At 36.7% G+C, this 22,008-nt stretch overlaps 1 protein-coding gene across 2 annotated transcripts in view; it reads left to right on the top strand.

Moving 5' to 3' along the window:
- KDM4C (lysine demethylase 4C) overlaps positions 1 to 20,998 on the top strand; it is a 297,463-nt gene extending 276,465 nt beyond the window's left edge. For both annotated transcript variants that reach the window (XM_056324193.1, XM_056324192.1), the window contains 3 exons: positions 12,043 to 12,162; positions 16,024 to 16,116; positions 18,886 to 20,998. In XM_056324193.1, coding sequence (XP_056180168.1) covers positions 12,043 to 12,162; positions 16,024 to 16,116; positions 18,886 to 19,062 — 390 coding nt within the window. In that variant the 3' untranslated portion in view covers positions 19,063 to 20,998. The remainder of the gene's footprint in view (positions 1 to 12,042; positions 12,163 to 16,023; positions 16,117 to 18,885) is intronic.
- The last annotated feature ends 1,010 nt before the right edge of the window (positions 20,999 to 22,008 follow it).

Genomic DNA, 22,008 nt, shown 5'->3' with positions numbered 1-22,008 from the left:
GGAAGTAATTGCACAGTCAAGTGTGCTCTGAGTCTGTGGGGAGATCTGGTTACAAGAGAGCTGAGCATACCCCTTCTGAAGTGGTAGACATCCTTCCAGGTCACTTGCCCCAGTAAGTGCCCTGGTCCTTCAGTGACTAGTTTACACAGAATTCCTTGCTGTCCTGGTTTCACCTTGTGGTTATCAAGCAAACTAGGTGAACAAAAATGAGTGTACTCGTGCTCCCATGACATACCCACATTTAGTTTACTATTAAGTGTGTAAATGTAAGGGTTCTTGACTGAGAAGGTAAAGCTGATCTGTGGGTTGTCATGCCCACAATGCAAAATGTTTTACTTATGAAGATCTATAAATTGAGTATCATCCTAAGTGGCATTGTAGCTAATGGAATGCTTCTGTAAATGTTCCTTACAAGCAGGAGCATCTTAAGAGTTGAGGAAGTGAGAGGTATTTAGAAGGACACTTGGATACTGTATTCTGGAGTTCCCAAGTTTGTTTTGCAGAACCACGTTACGGTCATTTTCTGAAGTCCTGATAAAATCCCAAAAGCACACTCTTGAAAATGTGTGCATTAGTTCAGCTTAAGACATTCAGACTGAGCTTCAAAAGCAGAAACAAAAAATGATCTTTGCATGTGTCATGTTGGTCCATTTTCTTAATTTTCTATTGTCTGCTGCTGTTTTTTGAAACGTATGCCACCTTATCTGAAAAAATATTCAAGCATGAAAACCCCCCCACCAAGCATACCAACAGTAATACCTGGAATCCTTAACAGAATTATGCTGATACTTAACGCAAGTACCTTCTTTCAGCAGTGGACCCAAGAGAGCCTTCAGTGTGAAAAGAATGGAGGAGATTAAGCTCTAACTTTCTGTGTCTATCAATACTTTAAATCCACCACTGGCAGGGGAGGGAGAAACAGGGCTATTGAGAACTCTGACAGCCAAAGTACTTCACTGAAATTATCATGAAGGCTACAATTTCTTACAGTGTGCACCTAAATTTCACGACATCCAAAATCATTATTCTCTGCTTTCTTTGTAATAAAATGGAGCACATTTTATTTGCCAGTATTTGAAGAAAAATCTGGCAGTAGGATAGCATGTAACTTGAGAAGCTATTAAAAAAGAAATAAAATACTTTGCTCAGCCAGGGACCTTCTTTACAATCCTCTACCTCTGTCCTAGCCCACAGATGCTCACTTTACACCCCTACAAAATTGTGAAATGAAAGCTTTGACACCTCATGATGCACACTGTAATGCATACACATACTGTTTGCATAGACTTGCCAATTATCCTATCTTTCTTGATGATTGTGGACTCGCTGAGATTCTGAATGATCCTTCATGACCTAGATATCTGGCAGGGGGTTGAAGCTGCATAGGCATTTATAGTCTTAGAAGTTGCTCAAGATGAGGTGAACTGATTGGGGTAAAGTACAGGCAAAGGGCTCAGGCTGAATGCAGATTGTCGCAAGGACAGTATTATTAGACTAATGAGAGAGAACGGATTTGTTTCATCCTCCTTTGAGAGGCAGAACAAATGGGATTTAGCTGGATGGTTCTTCAGAAATTATTTCCTCCACAGGCTGGTTAAAGGGAACATTAGTTTAAAACCATAATGTGCCATTATGTAGGTGGGACTTCTTGCATGCGCAAGCTAGAAAAGGTAGCTCACTTTTGGGGGCTGTGAGTGTTGGTAGTCAGGGTGTAGCTACAAGAACAAAGTCTTACTTCTTTACAAGAACCCCCTAATGACTTTCTCTGTGTCTACTGACTTTCACTGATGCAATATATATGTGTCTACATACATCTATGTAGATGCTCAATAAGCTTCTCAGTTTCTATGTACGTTAATACTGTTGCTACTGCTTTTGAAAAAACATACTGCTTGAACAATGCATATTCAGAAACACTGGGCTAGCATGTAATTCTGGACAGTCCATTAATGTCCACCTGGATATAAAAAAATAGAAGTTTTGATCCTAGCCCTGGTAATTTCCAAAGGATGCTGTGTTTTTTTGAAAACATATCCTACAAACCAGACATATGTAACTTTTTATCCATTGGCCTTGTCTGGCACTATAAATGACTAAACTCCTGGCTAGTTTCCAGCATCTTTTCCCGTGGTATCTCTTCTGTATGCCTTTCTTTATCTCTTCTGACAACTGTTTTCTGCTTGTCTACCTGTTCAAATCAAAACTTTAAATAGTAGTGCTCCTAGTATCTGTAAAAGATCCATTAGACTTCTGACAGACAATTATAGTTTATTGTTCAGTTTTATTATACTGGCATTTAAATCTATAAAGAATGGCTAAGGAAATTAGAACTGTTGAATTTGCACTCTTTCTGAGCAATCTGTAGATACTTTGGGTGCACTCCAGTATCACTATCACTAGCGATTTCTGAGAATGTGAAATAGAAAAGCAAGCAATGCATTTCTGAAGGTAAAAAAGGACAGATTGTATTTGGTATAAACTTAGTCAAAAAGTCCTCAGAACTAGTTGTGTGATGTGGGAAAAAACCCCCAACCTGATGAATTACAATAGGTTTAACAACATTTTTTTTTTTAATTTCTTTACAGGAATAACATTGAGTCTCTGTGCTGAATAATGCACTACTCATGTTGGGCTGGCACAATTATTTTTGCAGCATTATAAAATTACCTGCTGTGTAGTTGAACTTGCTACTCAGCAATTTGTGTGGTGTGACCACTGACAGACAGTTCTGATACATTCTGGAATGCAAGTCTGAGAGCTGCATGATGTGCCTCTGAGGAGAAAACTTGGCTTTCTTTTCCTGGTTAGATAGATCTGTAAAAATTGTGAAGGATTTTGCATTCTTGTTCTGTAAAATACTCCAATAAATTAAATATGTATATAAGTTTTGAAGAATTTGCTTCAATTTTGTGTGAGCTGAGAGATTTATTTCAACACATTCTTGTAACTGTGGATTTTTGCACTGGATTTGCAAACACTAATACACAGAGTGCTATGCTTTGCACATGCAAATCATTGCTTGCCTCTTCTGAATAGTAACACAATGAATGAATTCTTGTTTTTAAAACTGTTTATTAAGTTAGAATTAAACTTTTTCAAAAGCAAAGACTAAGTTCTAAGGCTTCAGTGTGGAGGCTTTTATTCCATCAATTAACTCCTGAAGCTGCAAAACATCAAAAGATGCAATAGTCTGATTCTGATCTGAAACTTGTTTTACAGTACTATAACCATATTGTTTTAAGTCAGTTACTTTCACTTTATTCCATTATGGAGAAGCAAAGTGATTTTTCTGTGGCCCCTTCTTTTTCTTTGTTTCCTGTTACAATAGAAAGACAGGCAACTTAATAGATAAGCATAAAAAGATGAATATACGATAGATTAAAGGCAAATTAAAGCTTCAAATATAAGTATTATCTTTACATGGTTTCCAGTGTATAATGTCCTTTCCACTTTATAATGGAATGCTTTATGGATCCTTATCAACAATGATTTTAGATGACCTGAATGTAATGGCCCCACAGCTCAGCAGGAGAAACAAAGTGGAAGATAATCCATTACTTTGTGGGTTACGTTAAGATGGCTGACTTTGCAGTGAAGCAGGTGAGGGACAGAAATATATTTCAGTGCTTCTTGTGTTTGTTTAGTGAGTGGGTGTCCATGTCTGGGATGACAATGAGTACTGTCGTGATGAGCATGTGGAGCATAGTGAAATCCCTGGAACTGCATAGGAACCATTGAGATAAGATGGGACAGCTAGGAGCGGGGAAGGAGCATTATTTCCCCTCCCACCTTTTTTCTGAGGTAACATGGGAAGTGTAGGATTTTCAGATCTGGTAATTTACCTTATTTGTTGTGTTTTTCAGAAGTAGATTGTTTCCAGACTTGCCATGTGTGTTGGGGTGGGGGTGGTGGAATCATCTTCTCTGGTGCGTGTTACGTCCTGAGGCAGGGGCAGAAGCAGAACATGAGCTGTGCTTGGTACTCGTCTGACTGCAACTAATTTACTGGGAACTTTAAGCCTTTAGGACCTCACCAATATATAGGTGGGCAGGATACAAGGTAGTACTGTAGGATTCAGGGTCTCATCTGAGTTTAATGTAAGCATAAGCAAGGATCCTCTGCTGCACTGTGGGAGCCTTGTACTTCAGTCAGGCACAGCAAGTTGGGCAGCCTGGTGTCCTTGCCAACTTCACCTTCCTACTGCTGATGCTGAGGTTTGTCCCATAAGACTATGTTCTACCCCAAATGAAGGCTGTGCCGCACCTTATTGTGGTGCCCAATACCACCCTGGACATCCTAAGCCACATTGCATTCTGGGCAATTCTGCGTTTGTTGCTTAGCATTACATATGTATTTATGTTATTAATACTTTGCTGAAAGGCAATGTGATGATTGAAATAGTATCTTTCTAAGCTGGAAGTAAAACATTTTTAGATGTATTCAGGGATACAAGATCTAATTTGTCTTCCAGTTTCCCTTTGGTGAAAGTGTATATTCTCTTTGTAAGAGAAGATTCAGTAACATTTCAAGGACAACAAATTATACATACATTAAAAGAATTTTTATACAATGGATTCTGTGATCCAAGGCTAAATTTATTGAACTACAGTAACTATTCTATTGGTGATTCCACTGAATTTATACCAATTCAAAACCAGAATGGCACTCCTGGGAATAAGGCCTGCTCTTTCAAATGCTAATGCACTGTGTAAATTGCTGTTCCTGTTTGGATAAAATTCTGACTGTGGCAAATTAGCTACCGCTCTCCTTTTCATTCAGATTGTCTTGGAACATATGAAACCTAATTCTGTGTTTCTAAAAATTTGCATTAACTGTTGTATACTGTCAGTTCCCAAAAGGAAAGCACAGTTTGACAGTCTGTTGAGATCAACAGTTGTTTCAGAAAGTTTCCACAATTTGTTTCTCTGCTTCCACTTTAATGGTGTCGGTGGATATATTGACTGTTTGCAGCTGTGGTGCGCTATTTGTTGGTATGACAAGCTTTTCTGAATTGGAGGTGTTGTAAATCACATTAGTTGTGCTCCTTATAAAGCAGTCACTCGTGGGTATGACCGTGGAAGCGTAGTCACTAGCATTCACGTTGAAAGTTAATGTTAGCTGAAGTAACCAGGCAGGGAAGACGACTTGCATTCAACACCTTTGCAAGATGGCTTGGGGGATGCTGAAGCTCCATGCCCAGGGCTCCTCAGAGGTACCCTTCATTCCTGCTATTCCTGCTCCGCTGCTGGGTCTGCACAGTCAGAGCTGGCTTCCTGGCTGCCTGGCCAACCTGCATTTGGTTCTGCACTGGTTTCTGTCAGTACAGATAGCACTGTCTCATGGTTGGTACCCTAGCAGCAATCAAGCAGGGTAGTAAATTTAACTCAGGTCCTAATTTAAAGGGAAAATTTAGAAATGGCTGCTGCAGTTCAACTAGAGTCAGCGAGGGGACTATTTCTGTGCAAAAGCCTGATAATCAGGCCCGGATTTTTTCTACTTTTTCATGTTCTGAATCTGGGGACTAGAAACCCACTTGGAATCTTATCACAGAAAATCTGGTTTCTCCAAAATAAGAGGGTAGAATTTGGTTCTATTGTTTTGGAAACCATGCATGAATTCTAAGTTATTTTTCAGAAACCATGGAATTTCTAGGATAAAGGCCCAAATGATTCTATGACATGGCTTTCTCCATGCAAATTGTGGTCAGGCAGATGAATACTTAAGGTTAGAGCTGTTTGTATGGATTTAAAGAATGCAGAAGGTGACAGAAAATGGACAGTTTCTATTTTACAGATTAACAATATGTATAAATTTACAAACACAAGATGATTAATAGCAAAAAATACGTAGATAGGCAGAACAGGAAGGCCAAGATTATTGCAATTACAGTTTTTCAGCTCTAATTCATCTTTTTGGTATCTGCTTCTCTTTGATCTTTGAAACCTCAGGGCTAGATTATCAGCTTTCAGTCTGCTAGGAGGAGGATTATAATATTGTGCCATGGCCCCTGTGCATCAGGGATGGAACAACATGGGAGGTATCTGTATCGCCAGACACATTGCAGGGCTGAAAGCAAGGGTGCTGCTTACCTCTGCCTTTTGCCATTCCTTCTTGCCAAGTTGCATGACAACAACGTAGTGGGATTCACAAGAACCCCCTGATACAGAAATCTGCAGCAGCACAATGAAATGGATTCTTACACAGTCCTCCTGCAAGACTGCTGTTGATTGTTGAAGTATATCTTCCTGGAGGGTTTTGATGTTGTATGGTACAGAAATAATGAGTGCAAAGGATGAAAAATATGTTCAGATAACCTAATTGTTAGAAATACTAGTTCTGAGCTAACATTTAAACTGTATTTAAATTCATAACAATCCCAGGAAGAATAATGCTGTTCAGGTTCTGTGTATATTATACTATTCCTGTACTACTAGTAAAATAATTTTATTCTGTCACTTTGTTACAGAGCCAAACAGCAAAAATAGGATTAGAAGTGTGTGCTGCCTCGCAAAATCTGTTACAAGAGCCACACTTAAGCACTTTAGCCCTGTACTGTTTTATGTCAATTATACCACTAGTGGTGTTTAATGAGAATTTGAATAAACAATGAGTCATTTTGTGCTTTGTGTTTTGTGTTTACAAACCTCAGGTTTGTAAAACAGTGCAGATATAAGGGGAAAATTTATGCTTATGGATGGGTTAGTGCTGAGTAAGAGTAAACTTCAAGAGCGAACCACTTGCAGACAATATTCCTACTTAAAACTGTATACTATACATCGATTTCCTTCAATATCTTTCCAAGTGTTTGGCCTTATTTTCTTATACCTGGAAAAATAAATCTCAATCTTCTTTTGTATTGTTATATAGAGGTACATAAGAGGTATATATGAATGTTTTAAGGCTACGCTCAGGGAAAATGGGTCTCCAGTGTTATTCATCAGCTTTAGAGGAGGTTCTTCAGATTGTTACTTAAGGATGCCAAATGGTTTTTACCTCACAATTTGCCTCCTCTTCCCTATTAAGACCACTGTACAAGCACAGCTGTGGGAGCTGAGTTTAGTAATCTCCCACAGGAAATATTCTGATCTGATCAAAATGAAGGTTGATTTTCTTCATCCTAATATGAGGAGTTCCACCGAATGCTCATGCAAATGTATGAGTGGGAGGCAAAAGCAACTTTTAAAGCAGAACATATTGGTCTAAGTTAGCAAGTGTGGGATTGTATCAGGGACCTTCATCATCATCTCAACTCCTCTATCCTCTCTTGAGTCAGGGTAGGATCACATCATCAAAACAGTTAACAAGAGCCAGGTGATCTGATGAAGTTGCTGATTTGAATAGACAAGTATTGACATTTTTGTATTCAAATATGATTGTTTTCTAGCAACTGTTTTAAATATTTGACTACTATTGGGTTTATAGCACCTCTAAAAGATGCTGTAGGAGCCACATATTCCTTATTTCAGACAAATTATTGAGATACAATGACCAGTGTTATTGCTATGATATTAAAGACAATATTAATCTTTATGACCATTACAGTAAGTTAAAGGAGTTAATTGATCGCTTCTTCAGCAATCATATTACACATTCACCAAAGACTGAATCAGATTTGGAAAGATATTATTCCATTTAAGCTCCTGAAAGGTGAAACATTGAGCTATAAGCTGACTGTTGAAAGGCAGAACATTGTACAAGCTAATGAAAAATTTTCCCTGCTGCTAGATTCAAAAGGAGTGAAGTGGTGGCGGTTTTGTGTGTTCAGAGTATTCAGAAATGTTTTTGAGAGCTTTTTGCTTTTCATGTATTGAACTTGAAAATACTTTTTTCAAAGTGTTATTAAATAATGTATTTCAGTCTCTAGGTCTTTTTTGTTCAACTGCTGCCTTCCTCACTGGGTAAAAATCCCTGAAACGTAAAACTTTTTCATTAAATACTCACATATTCTACCTTGGCCATGCCAATATTTTCCTTTCTAAGATTTCCTCCCTATCTAGCTTTCTGTCAGACTAGAGGCCCTGTAAATTAACATTGGCTGATATTTGTAGTCACAGAATAATTTCATCCTTTCCCACTACCATCTTGACATGAAAGGACTACAGTATCCTTTTAGCGAGTGCCTCAAGGTATGAGCCAATTTTGCTCTGTTGACTTCAAGAATTGTACTGCAGAGTTTTCAGTTTCCTCTGAATTCATTAGCATTATTTGTTTTACATTGTGGCTCCTTTGGATCAAGCCTAGAAGTCAAATGCTCTTATATTATTATCATTTTGAAAATAATTGTTGAATTTGAAATAGCTGAGTTTAATACCATAATTACCAGGTGAAACATTGTCAAAATAAAATTGTAGGAATCCAAGGAACATCTGTTTCTGACAGTTTCGGAGAATAGTCTCAAAAGTTTGTAAGTTCATCTTAGACCAGAATATCTATAATTTTTAAGCTTAGTTTAGGAAAGCATTTGAATGTATATTTAAAAAAAAAATAAAAAATTAAGGTATTTTCTTCAGGTGTCAGTGACTGTATTCAGATTATGGGCATCTTGCAACATTTCAGAGTTCCTGGATTCAAATGCATGCTTCAGGTGCAGACTTCCCTTTTATTCTTAGTGTGGCTTCACATTTATTCCTAGTCTGTCTCAACCCTGCCACTGTAACTGAATTTGTTACTTGCAAATGCGTTGTCCAGCCTTAATGAACCAAAGTAATGCTCAACCTCTGTGGTAAACCCAAAGGAATATTATAAAAGAAAAATAGCAAAAAAAGTCTACTTTACCTGTAGTACTGTACACAAGAATTCCTTAGTGACAGCATAGGACAAACCCAGAATTTCAACATATTTTCCCAACATCTATTGTGAATGGATTGCTTACTATTTTAGTTCAATGCATATTCAATGCAACCCCAAAATGTATATTGTTAAAACCAGAAAACAGCACCTGTAATAAACAAAAAACAAAAAAAGTTTTAATATTATTTTTACGGGGTTTTGCTCATAAAAAACCTTTTTGAATGTCTGTAAAGCTAGCACTGGTGAAACCATATCTGGAGTGCTGTGTCTGGTTATGGGCTCACCTGTACAAGAAGGACGTGGACATATGTAAGGAGCAAATACAGTGAAGGGATATGAAAGTGATGGAGGGACTGTCATAGGAAGGGAGGCTGACAGAGCTTGGACTGTTCAACCTAGAAAATAGTAGACTCAGGGAGATCTAATCCAAGTGTACTAATAACTGGTGGAGAAAGTAAAGAAGATAGAGCCATGCAGTTCTCAGTGGTGCAGAGTGACAAGGATGAAAGACAACAGGTGCCAACTGAAATAAAGGAAATTCTTTAACATGGTAATTTTCTTCACTTTAGAAAAGACTTTTTCACCGTGAGGGTTTTTGAATGCTGGATTAATTACCCAGGGAGGTGGTGAAATGTTTATCCTTGGAGATACTGAAACCTAACTGATAATGTCCTTGAGCAAACTTCTGTAACTGATGGTGCTTGGAGCTGTGGCTCTGAGCTGTGAAACAACTCGAATATGAAACTGGACACTTGTGTGAACAGGCTTTTTAGTGCAGATAGGCACGATTTTGTCCATTTTTGTGAAGAAGAAAATATACTGTGTGATTGTATGGGAAATGTACATGGTTTACAAGCTGAATGTAGATTGAGGCCACAGTGTATGTTATTTACAGCTGTTGTATGGGAATGTTGAGGGATTGCCATGTCTTGATCTCTGACTTTTCATTATATGCCATAGAAGTGAGGATGCATTTTTGCAATTTTGTTAGTCTAAGAAATGGGTCTAATCATTCCCCAGAAAAAAATAGTGATAATTATTTTTGCAGTAAAAAAAGGAATCTCTAAAATGGTTATGTGACATGAGAATAAAAGGTAGGAGCTCTGATGGAAACTAGCAAAAACTTTTTAGTACAGGTTTCCCAAACATTGTTCTGTAGACTAAGACACTGTGGTGATACGTGAAGAATGGGATTGTTATTTGTCTAGTTATTTGCAAGAGAACTCTAATTTTCCATATGAGCAATTCAATTAGCTATCATAGAGAAGCTGTGAGATTTTTTGCTTCTGCAAGGTGCAAAGGGAGCAATTCATGCTGGGCTTTTGTTCTTGGAAAATTAATGTTTGGCTTTACATTGTTGCTAGATTGTTTGTTTTCAGGAGATTTGCTATCTTCCATGATGCATTTTAAAAGTTTTGTTTAAGACACTTAGCCAAGACTCCTTTTTGCACTTTAGCAGTAAATAGATAGAGGAAGAAGTATGACGATGACAATAACCATCTTGACAGTCATCACTGAGGAAAGAGCATTAAAAATATAGTCTCATTTAATTTATAATCAGAATTATGATAGTATTTAGCATTCCCTGTCCCCTGAGAAGTCATAAATATTCCACTGCTGGAAAATCGGCAGCAGCCATCTATTTCCCATTTCCCCTCTCCCCTTTCACCTTTCCCCTTGCCTCTTCTGGAAACACTGGGAAGGGTAATACAGTAATGCCACCTACTACCTCAAATACATGGCGAAGTTGAAAAGTTGCGTCTTTCTGTGTCTTTCACAGCAACCTTTGCCAGGCAAACATGCAGAGCATATTTTAGAGCTGTCCCCTTGGCCCAGTACTTGAGGGATGACAGACAGTGTTGTCATGCAGGAAGGTGTTTTTCTGTGAAAATCCAGCTTTTCACATCTTTTTTCATGTGTTGAATCAAATTCATGGATTAAGATACACATGATTAAAAACAGTTTGTAAAGCCTGGATTTGGCTAGCATGATATTATAACAAGATGATGTCCCAGTAAGGATCAGTGTGGTGCATTTTTGCTCCCACTTTTTGAGTTCTTTGTCATGATGATTGTTTGATTGTTGCCCCCTGTTGGAAGTGAAATGTTGAACTCAAAATTACAGTATTTTTGTAAATTATTCTGTGTAAATTTGAGACTTTGAAAATGGTAATGGTAGTGCAGCAACCTAAGATCATACCAGGTCTTGCAGGACCTTGTCACCAGGTCCTTGGCTTTGTTTTTTCTCTGTCTAGGCCTCTTTCTGTTTTGTCAGTCTAGGCCTCTTTCTTAGCTGTGAGCTCCGGTAACATGGTCACTGGGTAAGTCCTCTCACACCTAGAAGAATTTTTTCTAATTTTCTAATTTTTCCACTAAATTACTGCTAATTTACGTGATGAGTCTTGTGATGCAGTTGGTACAAAGTATAGATGCCTTTGTTAGTGTGTGTGTGTTCGGCAGAGAGAGCTTCCTAGGAACTGGTGAGTGCAGACCTGACACAATCCTCTTCTAGTCCTTTGTGTCTTTCCATATGTGGACAGCTGTTACAGGCGTGTGGCCAGTGTGCTCTGCAAATGAGTCATTTAGGTCATACTGAGTGTATGGGACAAAAGAAATCATAACAAGAGTGTGTTGCAATTAGCGCAAACTGTGCTGCTCTGACATACTCAACAAGTCAGGCACAAGATTTGGCCAAAATACAGGAAACAAAACACTTCATATCTTCTGGAAAAAATAAATAATATCTACCTAATTCTTTTTTGTAAGCATTTGGATTCTTTAAGTGTTTCTCCATAAGCTGAGCAAAGAACTTACTGGCATTCTCACCATTTATAGTTTGAGATCCACTGGGGTATGTTTCAGTCAGCAAAGTCAGCATGCAGCAAAGATGTGCTGTGGTTAACAAAACATGAGTTACTTGAATATGTAAACCATTAGTGATCTTTATTTTCAATGTGTGATGGAAATTAATTTTAGGGGAAATGTGTCACATTTGCTGGTAGCTATCTGATTTATGCATATGTTGTCATGCCAATGCAGCATCAAGCTGTAAAGAAAGTCTTTCTTTGGTCAGTATTTCATTTTCATAAAGGCTAACAGTATCTTCTGTTAGCCCATTAGCAGGATTATAAAACTTGAAGCACACATGGTAATAAATCTCCTCCAATTATCAAGCTGTAAAAAGCAGCTTACTGGTAATTTCAGTGTAGTGGCTTACTCACTGATATGGGAATCCATCTTTCTTTGTAAATAGAGCAGAGATTGCCTAAGGCTGGGCCCACCTGCAGAAGGAGAGGTCGTCCAAGTCAAATGGCCTGATGGAAAACTGTACAGTGCAAAGTATCTGGGAACAAACACAGCTCACATGTATCAGGTGAGTATCTGTATTTATTACTGTGTGCCTATTTTTCATATGTCTTTATTGCAAATTGCTTATTTGGCTGTAGCATTGGAGTGGCCAGCCTCACCTTCGAAGCTGCAAAAGGCTGGAGTTCAGACTTTTATTTTAGCTGCTAATGGATTTAAACTAATAAATAAATCTGACTAAACCATTAACAAGTGCTGTCACTCTTTGGGAGTTGAAGTTTCACCTGTTCCTATGAAATCAAGAAAATGGCTTATTTAATAAGAACTCAGGTGAACTGGTGGAACATTAAGATTGAAAGATAACATTTGTTATTTTCTCCAGGTTATTTACTTTTATTTGTTGTCAGGTAATTATACAATTAATGATACAAAGTTAAGTATTGGTGTATGACTACAATGAGCCTTAGGCGTTTCATAAAAGGATGGAAGGGAGGATAGTAAAAAGAAAAGCATAAACAGCTCCACTTTGATTTGTCTGAGGCACTTTTGAATTAATTAAAACATAATCTAAGGAGCATTTTATCCTTAGCAAAGTCAAAAGGGAACTGAAGACTGAAGGCAAGGCTAAAAGGCTGACTTCTGATTTCAGAGACACAATAGTTGTTTTTTTATGTGCTTGCCTTTGAGAAAAATCAGTCAGCAGTTTGAATGGTAGAAACTGCAATAAAACAATCACAATAACAATAGCACTTCTGAAAGAATGAGAATCTAGGTACATTTCATTTATATATATATATAATCATTTTCACTTGTGTAACTCTCTTCATCTGAGGGCTTCACATTACTCTACAAAAATGGCAAATTTACTATTATATCTGTAGATAAATTAAGGCACAGGGAGGCTAAATGACTTGCTGCATTGACCTTCTCACTTTGCCAATGACTTGAAATCGAGCTAAAGTCCTCAAATGCCTGATCCCTTGAGCTAGTCTCTAAATCTTACCTCTTCCCTTATATTTAGCAGCTGTATTATGTTGTGAAGGTGAAAAGTTCTTTATAAAATATAAAGATTATTGTTCTATAGTAACATTAATCTTCAAATCATTTCATCTTCTGAACTGCTGGTCTTCTGAGGAATACTGTGAGGAAGATTAGATGAATGTTGTTATCTTTCATGTCTGAAGGGGTCTGACATAGTCAAAACAAACTTCTTGGTCTTATTTTAGACCTCTTGAACAACGTGATGAAACCAGTTTAGTTTAAGGAAAATGGATTAGCAAGCCCAGGTTCAGTGAGGTTTTGCGTTCCTTGGAGCATAGCAGTCATAGGAGATTACTGTAAACTCCCTTGTAACAACCCCTATCATGGTGAAATACCAAAGATTAAAGATTAGAGGGAGTCCAGATTGCACTACATAGGACTTTGGAGACAAGTATTTCAATCTGTAGGGAGGGACAGGAGGCTGCCACAACATGGCCACAGGTTACAGTCTATGACATGGAAGGTGCAAGGTTAACTTCAAGACACATTAGTAGTTCTTCCTCTGGTCTTTCTACACAGCCTGTCTGAAAGCTCCTAGGACCCATAAATACACATACTCCATTCTTCGTCTGGATTGTGAGATCTCTTTTGCACCTTTGAGATTCTCTTACCAAGTCTTTTGTATGATCTCTTAGATAGTATGACAAAATGATAGACTGCAAAGGACTCTCTGGAACTAGTGTTTTGATCTAATAAGGGAAATCTGTTCTACTTGGATAGATCTGTGAGTTGTCCTCATGTTCATGAGACATCTGTACCAAACGTGACAGTACTTGTGCATGCAGGATCTATATGTGACACAATGCACCAGAATCTGTATCATCCATTTTGTCATCCAAGCATCCTACACAATCCCAGAGCAAAGTAATACATGCCAAATGAAGCAGGTATTCAAGTGGAATTGTTAATGTGATCTGCTTTTGATTTTTTGATCATTTTTGATATTGGCATTCACTATTTTGAGTTGCACTTAAGATTCTGAAATTATTCATTCTCTCTTAATTACTTTCTAACAATTCCAGCTGACCCTTTAATTTATGATGTCCTGATAAAAGAAAATCTTACGGAGGGAACAACATACTACGCAGACACAGCAGCAGAAGTCCAAATAAAATACCTTGTTGGATAAAATTGATTATTTGAAATATAGTATCTGCAGTCTGAATTAAATTGGAGCATTAGAGATGGTGGATTTATATTTTGCATGAATCATGATAGTACTGAAAGTCTTAGAGGAGCTCTTGCTGTGTTTTTCTTTAATGGTAGGCAAATTTATTTCCAGTACAGTATGCTGAATTACAGCGGAAGAACTTGCAGTTACTCTTCATAGTAAACATTCAATTATTTTGTACTGCAAGCCTACCAGAGTCTACCAGATGAAGCAGTTGCTTCCTCCTGCACACTACCAGTAAAAACATTGCCCATTCAGGAGTTCGTTTTCTGATCGTGTGGAGCTGGCAGAGTACATTTCCTGCCCAGTTCTTTCACCAGTGATGCAAAAAACATTACCAACTGTATTATGCAAAAGTATAGTATCAAATGTATTGTGCAGTAAGAAGCAGGAATAGCAGAGAGGCTGCTCCTGCATCTTGGTGAAAAATACCTAAAATTGCCATCATTTTATTAAATAATCTTAAGTCAAACTGATCTTTAAGTTTCTCTGACATTTGACTAACGGACTAAGTTTATAGGGTTAGTTACAGGAACAGAGAGGAGCAAGGATGACTTTTGTGACTTCGTTATTTATCTGTGCTCTGTGGATTTTAAGTGTGTTCCAGATTTATGCATCCTTGTTAAATGCTGTAAAAAAATTGTTTTTGAAGATGTTCATAGATCTGTACCCTGGCTTTTGAGACTGGATACAGTGTATTGGATTTTTCAGCTGTGCACAATGAATCTGACATACTCCATCGTGACAAGGTTTTCATTTGAACCTACAAAACCCTATCTATTTACAAGTTCAAATATATGATTTTTCAGTTTTATCTATAAAAATACTTCTGGTAAATTAGTGTTTTCCTATGTTTTTATTTGGGCTGATTCTTCCAGCCTAGGTTTGTTGTCATTCATATAGTCTCATTAATTCACCTAAGAATGTAGAATGGGACTTCTTTTAACTTTATCCCAAACTTTAAAGTGCAGTTTCTTTGGGAACTAAAACTGCAGTCATAGATAATAGCTGAAATTCGGAATTGTTAAATGGAGTATTAAAAATAATAAATCAGCACCTACTGAAAAAGCTTAAATGCTTCCAAGTCTCAGCATTTTAACATTCCCTACACCTAGTTACATTTCCTTTCTCATTTTCTGCTAACGGGGTTCATGTTGGATTAAATCTAAACCTAAGCATGATAAAGCTTTTCATCTTCTGAACAGAGCATTTTAAAGAAATTCCATCAGATTCAATAAAATTCTGTTAACTGGTATTTCCTTAGTTGTCACTCATACTTTCTTTCTTTTGACAGGGTCTTCCTCAACCTTGAATCACAGGATGTTAAAATTAATTCTTTATTTATTAGAAGCAAGTAAAAAAATGAGAGGCAAATAAAAGACATTTTAATTTGTCATTCCTACAAAATGATGTTGTCAGTGTTGTTACTGCTCAGCATTCCTAATCTAATACATTTTACTTTATTTTATATGTGTCAGTGTAGATTTTGAAGTCTTTTTGGTTAAATATTATTTTCAACTTCTTATGTGTTGCATTTCTGAAGAAATATAATTTTTTTGTGTTTTATCCTACTTTCATTTCCTTAAATGAACAGCAAAATATTTGTGTATAAATCATCTGTGTTTGTACATATATTTTTGTCTGGAGACATTCCCAGAAACATCCTGCAAGAGTTAAATTACACTTTTATTTTTAAATACCTATTTTTTCAATTAGGTTGAGTTTGAAGATGGTTCTGAAATAGTAATGAAGAGAGAAGAGATCTATACACTAGATGAAGAGCTTCCTAAGAGAGTAAAAGCACGATATGTAAGTATTTTCTGATGATAACTTTATAATATAGATATGCTCAAAGTGCCAATAATAGTATCCTTGGCTTTATTCTGTATTTTCAGTTAAAATCAGATAAATGTTTTGTGAAGCCTGGAAACTGGCTAAATCAGCATAAAAATTAGTGCAAGCATCTATTTGCTAGTGAAAATGGTTAGTTGTTCTTCCAGTACAGGCAAATGCTGTTGTCAAACATAATTCTTCTCTCCTAGATGCGACAGCTTGGTTGATCATCTGTCAAATCATGAATTGTTAACTTAGTAAATATTTAAATTGACAGACATTCTGTTATTTTAGTATACTTATAACATGTGTATACTTTTTACAAAACTTTCCAAGCTCAGAGCTTTGTGATTTTTAAAGCATTAAATTTAATAAAAATGCAATTAACTTTTTCTAAGAAACAAAGTGCCTAATCAGAACTCATTAATGTCACTGGCAGGACTTATCAGCATTTCAATGGTCTTTGGTTTAAAACCAAATCTTTGCTGTATTTTTTGTTTCCTGCAGTTTCAAATACCCACCAACCAGCTAGTCATTTATGTGTATGCCATGTGGAAAAGTGTTGAGGTTCATAAAGAATGTAACACTTAAATCTTGAAAAGGGAAAGTTCTACCATGCAATTGTGGGAGGAGACAAGATGATTGCTGTTACCTGTGTTTGTCATTAATGCTAAATATTGTGCAATTCATTCCATTACTAAGTCTTCTTAGAAGAGCACTATGTTGTTCTCATGTCCATGTTCCATTTTAGAGCTGTTCGTTTAAAACTGCATTGCGAGACAAATGTTAGCTTTCCTAACATGTAAAACCAAAGTGTGAAAATGCAAATATCTTGTCATAATTGAGAACAAGGAATATTTCACTGTTGTGAATAAAAAATTTCCTCTTGAAGAATCTTTCAGTGAAGCTTTGAAAGGGAGCACAGTATACAGTATGTTTTTCATTACTGCAGGGAGGTGGGCTCATACACAATACCTGTTCACACGTCCATTATGTGACATTAATTAGCTGATTCTTCAAAGATGGGTGCAAGTTGTAGGGGAATGATGTGTAAAGATTCTTCAGGTACCTCAGCTTATATGAGTTTGGTAGACTGACAGCATTACACGGTGAGGTAGTTGAAGAAGGTTTCAGTCCAACTTCTCCTTTTCTATGCTTTTTGCCACATGAAGCTGCCATCATTGTTATTATCATCATTTGCTTTCATCCAGTTCTCAGCAGCCAACCCCAACATGGATACTGTATTTTTCAGAAGCTAGCAGTGTGCCAAAGGACAGGATTGACGTCATGTATGAAAGAGGTGGTAAAGCTGGGAAAGAGAGACAGAGAAATGTGGGGCTGTTAGCCTGCCAAGCGGGTGTTAACCAGCAGGGTGCTCTGTTTTACTGAAGGAATAGAATAGGATTAGGGCAGCTCTTTTTAATGGAAGGTATTAATATAATCAGATATTCTTGGCTAAGATGCTTTTTTGTCAATGTATTTGGGATAAGTGCACTCATTTTTTGGCATCCTGACCATCTAGGGTTAAGATAATTGTCTTGGAAAACATTAAATAAACCATCTGGTTATATTCAATGAGATTTTTTCTTAAAAACATTCCATTACCAATTCTTATTTTAAAGACTATGTGTAAAAAGCATTTATAATTAACTGCATCTTCCGTAGAATGTAAACTGTAATTGTATGTAAGGATGTAATGTAAACTGTAGAATGTAAAGTGTTGCATTTCCCTAAGTTTAACAATGCAAAGATAGTTGGGTTAATACTACTTCTAAAACTTGAATTTTTGTAGGTCAATAATTATTTTTTTCTTATTTGACACATATTAACTTCATAGGGTAGTTAAGTATAGGTTAAAGACATCAAATGTGGTTGACTATATAAAATAAAACCACAGCCTGCGCTCAGACCTTTCCATTATTTTCTACTATTGCCTCAAATTCTATAAATGTGTACCTTAGTTCTCAAGTTATGTCCAACATCTCCATGTGAACCTCAAGCTGAAGACTGTGCAGTTAAAGACAGCTTATGGCAGTGTTTCCATCTCTTGAAATAAATGACACCAATTCCTTCTAACTGATGCTTTTCTTAATCCTGGGAATTTTACCGTGACTCCAGTAGTGGAAGTTCATCCAAAAATTTCTGCCACTGCTTTTTTTGAAATGGTTTGCTGTTTGCTGTCCTGCTGCTTTATTTCAGTTGATTCACAACTGTTTTAAGTTTGCTGACAAACAACTGAACTTGTGACTCTGATTCTTCACAAATGAGGCAGTGTGCAGGTTTCTTTTCAGAGATCCATGTTGTAGTACCTTGCATTTAAAACTTTTCTGAATAACACAGAGTAGTGGGTAATATTTGGTACTGCTAGGATCAAACCTGCCCAACAATTGCATCAATTCCATGTTGCTGTTTTTCACCTGGAATCAGAGTGTGACCTCTGGATAAAATAAAAACTAGCAACTGGTGTTAGTCATGTGTTTCTAAAGAATACTATGGACCTAGAGAATTAAATGAGTAGTACATGCAAAATATGGAATACTAAGAATTATATTTTAAATGTGCATGCAATATATATATTTAATATTTAGACACTTTCCTGAAAACAGTTTTAATTGCATAATCAGTAATGTAGGTAACTTGATACTATCTAGTGAAATAGATCTGTGTTTCCATATAACTTGCCTAAAATATGCCAGAATATGATGGCCTGTATGAAGCTGTATGTATAATTAACGTCTGTTTTAGTCTACAGCCTCTGTCATGAGATTTGAAGACACATTTTGTGGAGCAGATACTATCTTGGGAGAGAAGAAGAGGCAGAGAGTATTGAGTTCCCGCTTTAAGAATGAATATGTGGATGATCCAGGATACCGCACCTTCTTAAAAAGCTCATTCCAGAAGAAATACCAGGAAGGGCTATAAAGGAAGCAAGAGATGGAGGGGGATGTTGATAAAAAAGCATGCAGGATTATTTGCAATTGGTTTTGGTTTAATTGAACACTCACTTTTACAATGAACTAATCCATACACCGACCTCATAAACTGAAGTACTTGACTTCTGATTTCTCCAGTTAATGTACTAAAGATTTTGTAATGTTTTGAAATATGAAACTAAGGGGGAAACAAATGAGGGTAAGAGGGATTACACAGTGATATGCTGAACAAAACTTTCAGTCTTGCTTGCATTAAGTGGTAAAATGCCCTTTGTATTATGAGAGAAGATTCACATTCAGAAGGGGAATCTTAGTGAACAGAGATAATCTCAGTGACTCATTTTTTTTCTGCAGACAGGAAAGGATGTTAAGTTTAATAATTGTTAAGTTCAATAATAGCAGTTTTTATAAAACATTTTTAAAAGAGATGCAAATATGTACAGTATTAAACAAAAGCTGTACTTAAATTTGTGCAGTGCTTTTACATTTTTATGTCACTGCTGCTTTCAATAGGGTTTGATGTGGACTCAGCTGTTGACTTAGGTATTTTTGGCTTTTAAGAGCGATACCTTCTGTGCAGCAAAGGTATTTTGTATATTTAGAGGGACAGATTTTGGCAGTTATTTATAAACAAGGTTTTCAAAAGATCTATTAAAAGTACCTATTTGTAAAATACAATTTCCTTTCATTATGTGTAAAAAAAAAATAGAGTTTAAATATATATGCTTAATAGCCTAGTTTTGAATGAATATATTATGGTCTTCCTGTTAAAATAATATTCTATCAATGTAACAATGTTTTAAAACAAACAAACGAACAAACAAACAAACAAGTACTGTCCTTTTACTAGCAGCATTTTCTCTGTTGATGTGATTTTCAATCCCATTATTTTATACCTATAGAAATCAAGAAACCTCACTTTATGCAATATGCATGTAGTTTCCTGAACACAACAGAATATACATACAGACACTCAGATGGCTTGGTGTTAAAATGCGAACCTGATAAAGACCATACTTTCATTTCTTGTCTATTTCCCTTCAGTCTTTGGGATCCTGACCTTTTTGGATGTTTCACAGAAAGAAGAAAGCCTGAATTTGTCTGAACGCTTGGGTATGTGAAACTAGGCGGGCGCTTTATCAAAATGACATCATCAGTTTCTTCTAAATTGGACCATCAGCAGGATTTCTGACTGTCTGCCACAGGAAAAAGAACCCTCTCAAAATCCAATCTAAATCTGAGCACTGCTGTTTCCAGGGTTCTGCTTGCAAAAAACCCTGAGTATATGGACCCAGATAATTTTTTGTGAGAAGCCCTGTCCTTTATATACTGAAACACACAGATCTTTGTTTCACTGTAGCCCTGGCATGATTATTCTTATTTTTTTTTGAACGGACTGTGAAATCTTTTCATTTACTATGTGTCACCTCAATTGGCAATTTTTCTGTTTTGCATTAACTATCTTTTCTTGTACCATGAAATCACTCAGAATCCCTTTAGTCTAAGAAACTGCTTAGCTGTGACAATTGGAATGTATTTCTAATTGACAATACTTTCTCTAGAGGTAGTGGGTTGTACTGGGTACTGCCTAGCATATTTCAGAATATCAGCGCTCTTTCTGCTATTGTAAAGGAAAAATAAAAACTAATGATGTATTTGCAAAATGCAAGGTTCCTGTTGCCTTCTAGAGTTGAATGCAGTTGATAACCTATTTATTGATGCTTCGTTTCAGAATGATGTAGCATAAGGGTGCTTTTGTGATCCACCATGAAGGTTTAAAACAGCTATGACGTTATTAATTAGCTAAATACATATACATATATTTTGTAATTAAAGAGATGATGCTATGTGGTATTACAGAGGCTAGAGATTGAATGTATGTTCTTGGATCAGTTATGACACTGTGAATAAACTGTGTCTTCTCTATAAAATGAATCCAGCATCTTTCTTTTCAAGTTCCTTGAAATTTGCTGATTAAAGTGCTGCAAAATTTTTTTACAACATTTATGCAAAAAACATTAGTTGGCTTGCTTCCCCTTCTACATTTCATCAAAAAAAAAAAAAAAAATCTTTACTGTGGAAGTTCCAGAAAGCTTTGTAATGATTTCTAACTTTTGTAAGGTGCTATAAAATACCTGCTTGTGTAAAAGAAAAGCGTAGTCATTGTCAGGATCGCAGTTTCGTGCCTCCTGTCTCAAGACCTCATGGCCCTTGCAAACTGGATTGGCTAGACAACTGGCATAGAAAGAGCTTTCCTGTTTCTTTAGAACTCCTGAAAAGCCACATTTTTCAGTTCCTTGTCAGGTATTGATATGGACCTTTCAGGCATGTGAGAGAGCAGATTCACATGCAGTGGTGGGTGTGCCATGGGCTGGGGAAGCAGGAGCTTGCCACTGTCTGAATTGGGTGGGTGAGCACCAAAAAAGGGTTGGTTGCTGTCTGTGTAACCAGTTCTCAATAGCCACATTCTTGCTTCCATAAACCTTTTATGTGTTATTTTTGTCCTGGTGTAAGGGCCAGATATGTCTTTTCTGATGAAAAAACATGGTGGTATTCATGACCATTTCACTTAGACTGTCTGTGTGAGGAAAAGCAAAGTAAGTAGGAAGACAGAAGTGTTACCTAAATGGGCTAACTGAATCAGTGGTGGTTTTTCTAGGATAAAAGAAATATAAAAATTGAACATCCTTAGCAAGAGAGCGCTGCACACCTCAAGACAGGAAGGAACCATGCTGTTTCTATTATCTTACACATACAATGGCGAAGTAATTGTTTTGGATATTTAAGAGTCCTGACGGGTATGAGTGTGCTTGTGAGTGTTCATACACAAAATAGTGGTTTGACAAGGATACACTGAATTGTTTTTTTTCATGATATTCTTGCTCATCTGAAAAACATCAAGGAAGTGTCTGAGGTACCCGAATTTATGCTGGCT

This window comes from Falco biarmicus, chromosome Z (genome assembly GCF_023638135.1).
Source record: "Falco biarmicus isolate bFalBia1 chromosome Z, bFalBia1.pri, whole genome shotgun sequence".
In the NCBI taxonomy this organism is placed as follows: domain Eukaryota; kingdom Metazoa; phylum Chordata; class Aves; order Falconiformes; family Falconidae; genus Falco; species Falco biarmicus.
The sequence above is the reverse complement of the archived record's forward strand: the minus strand, read 5'-3'. Positions and strand labels throughout refer to the sequence as shown.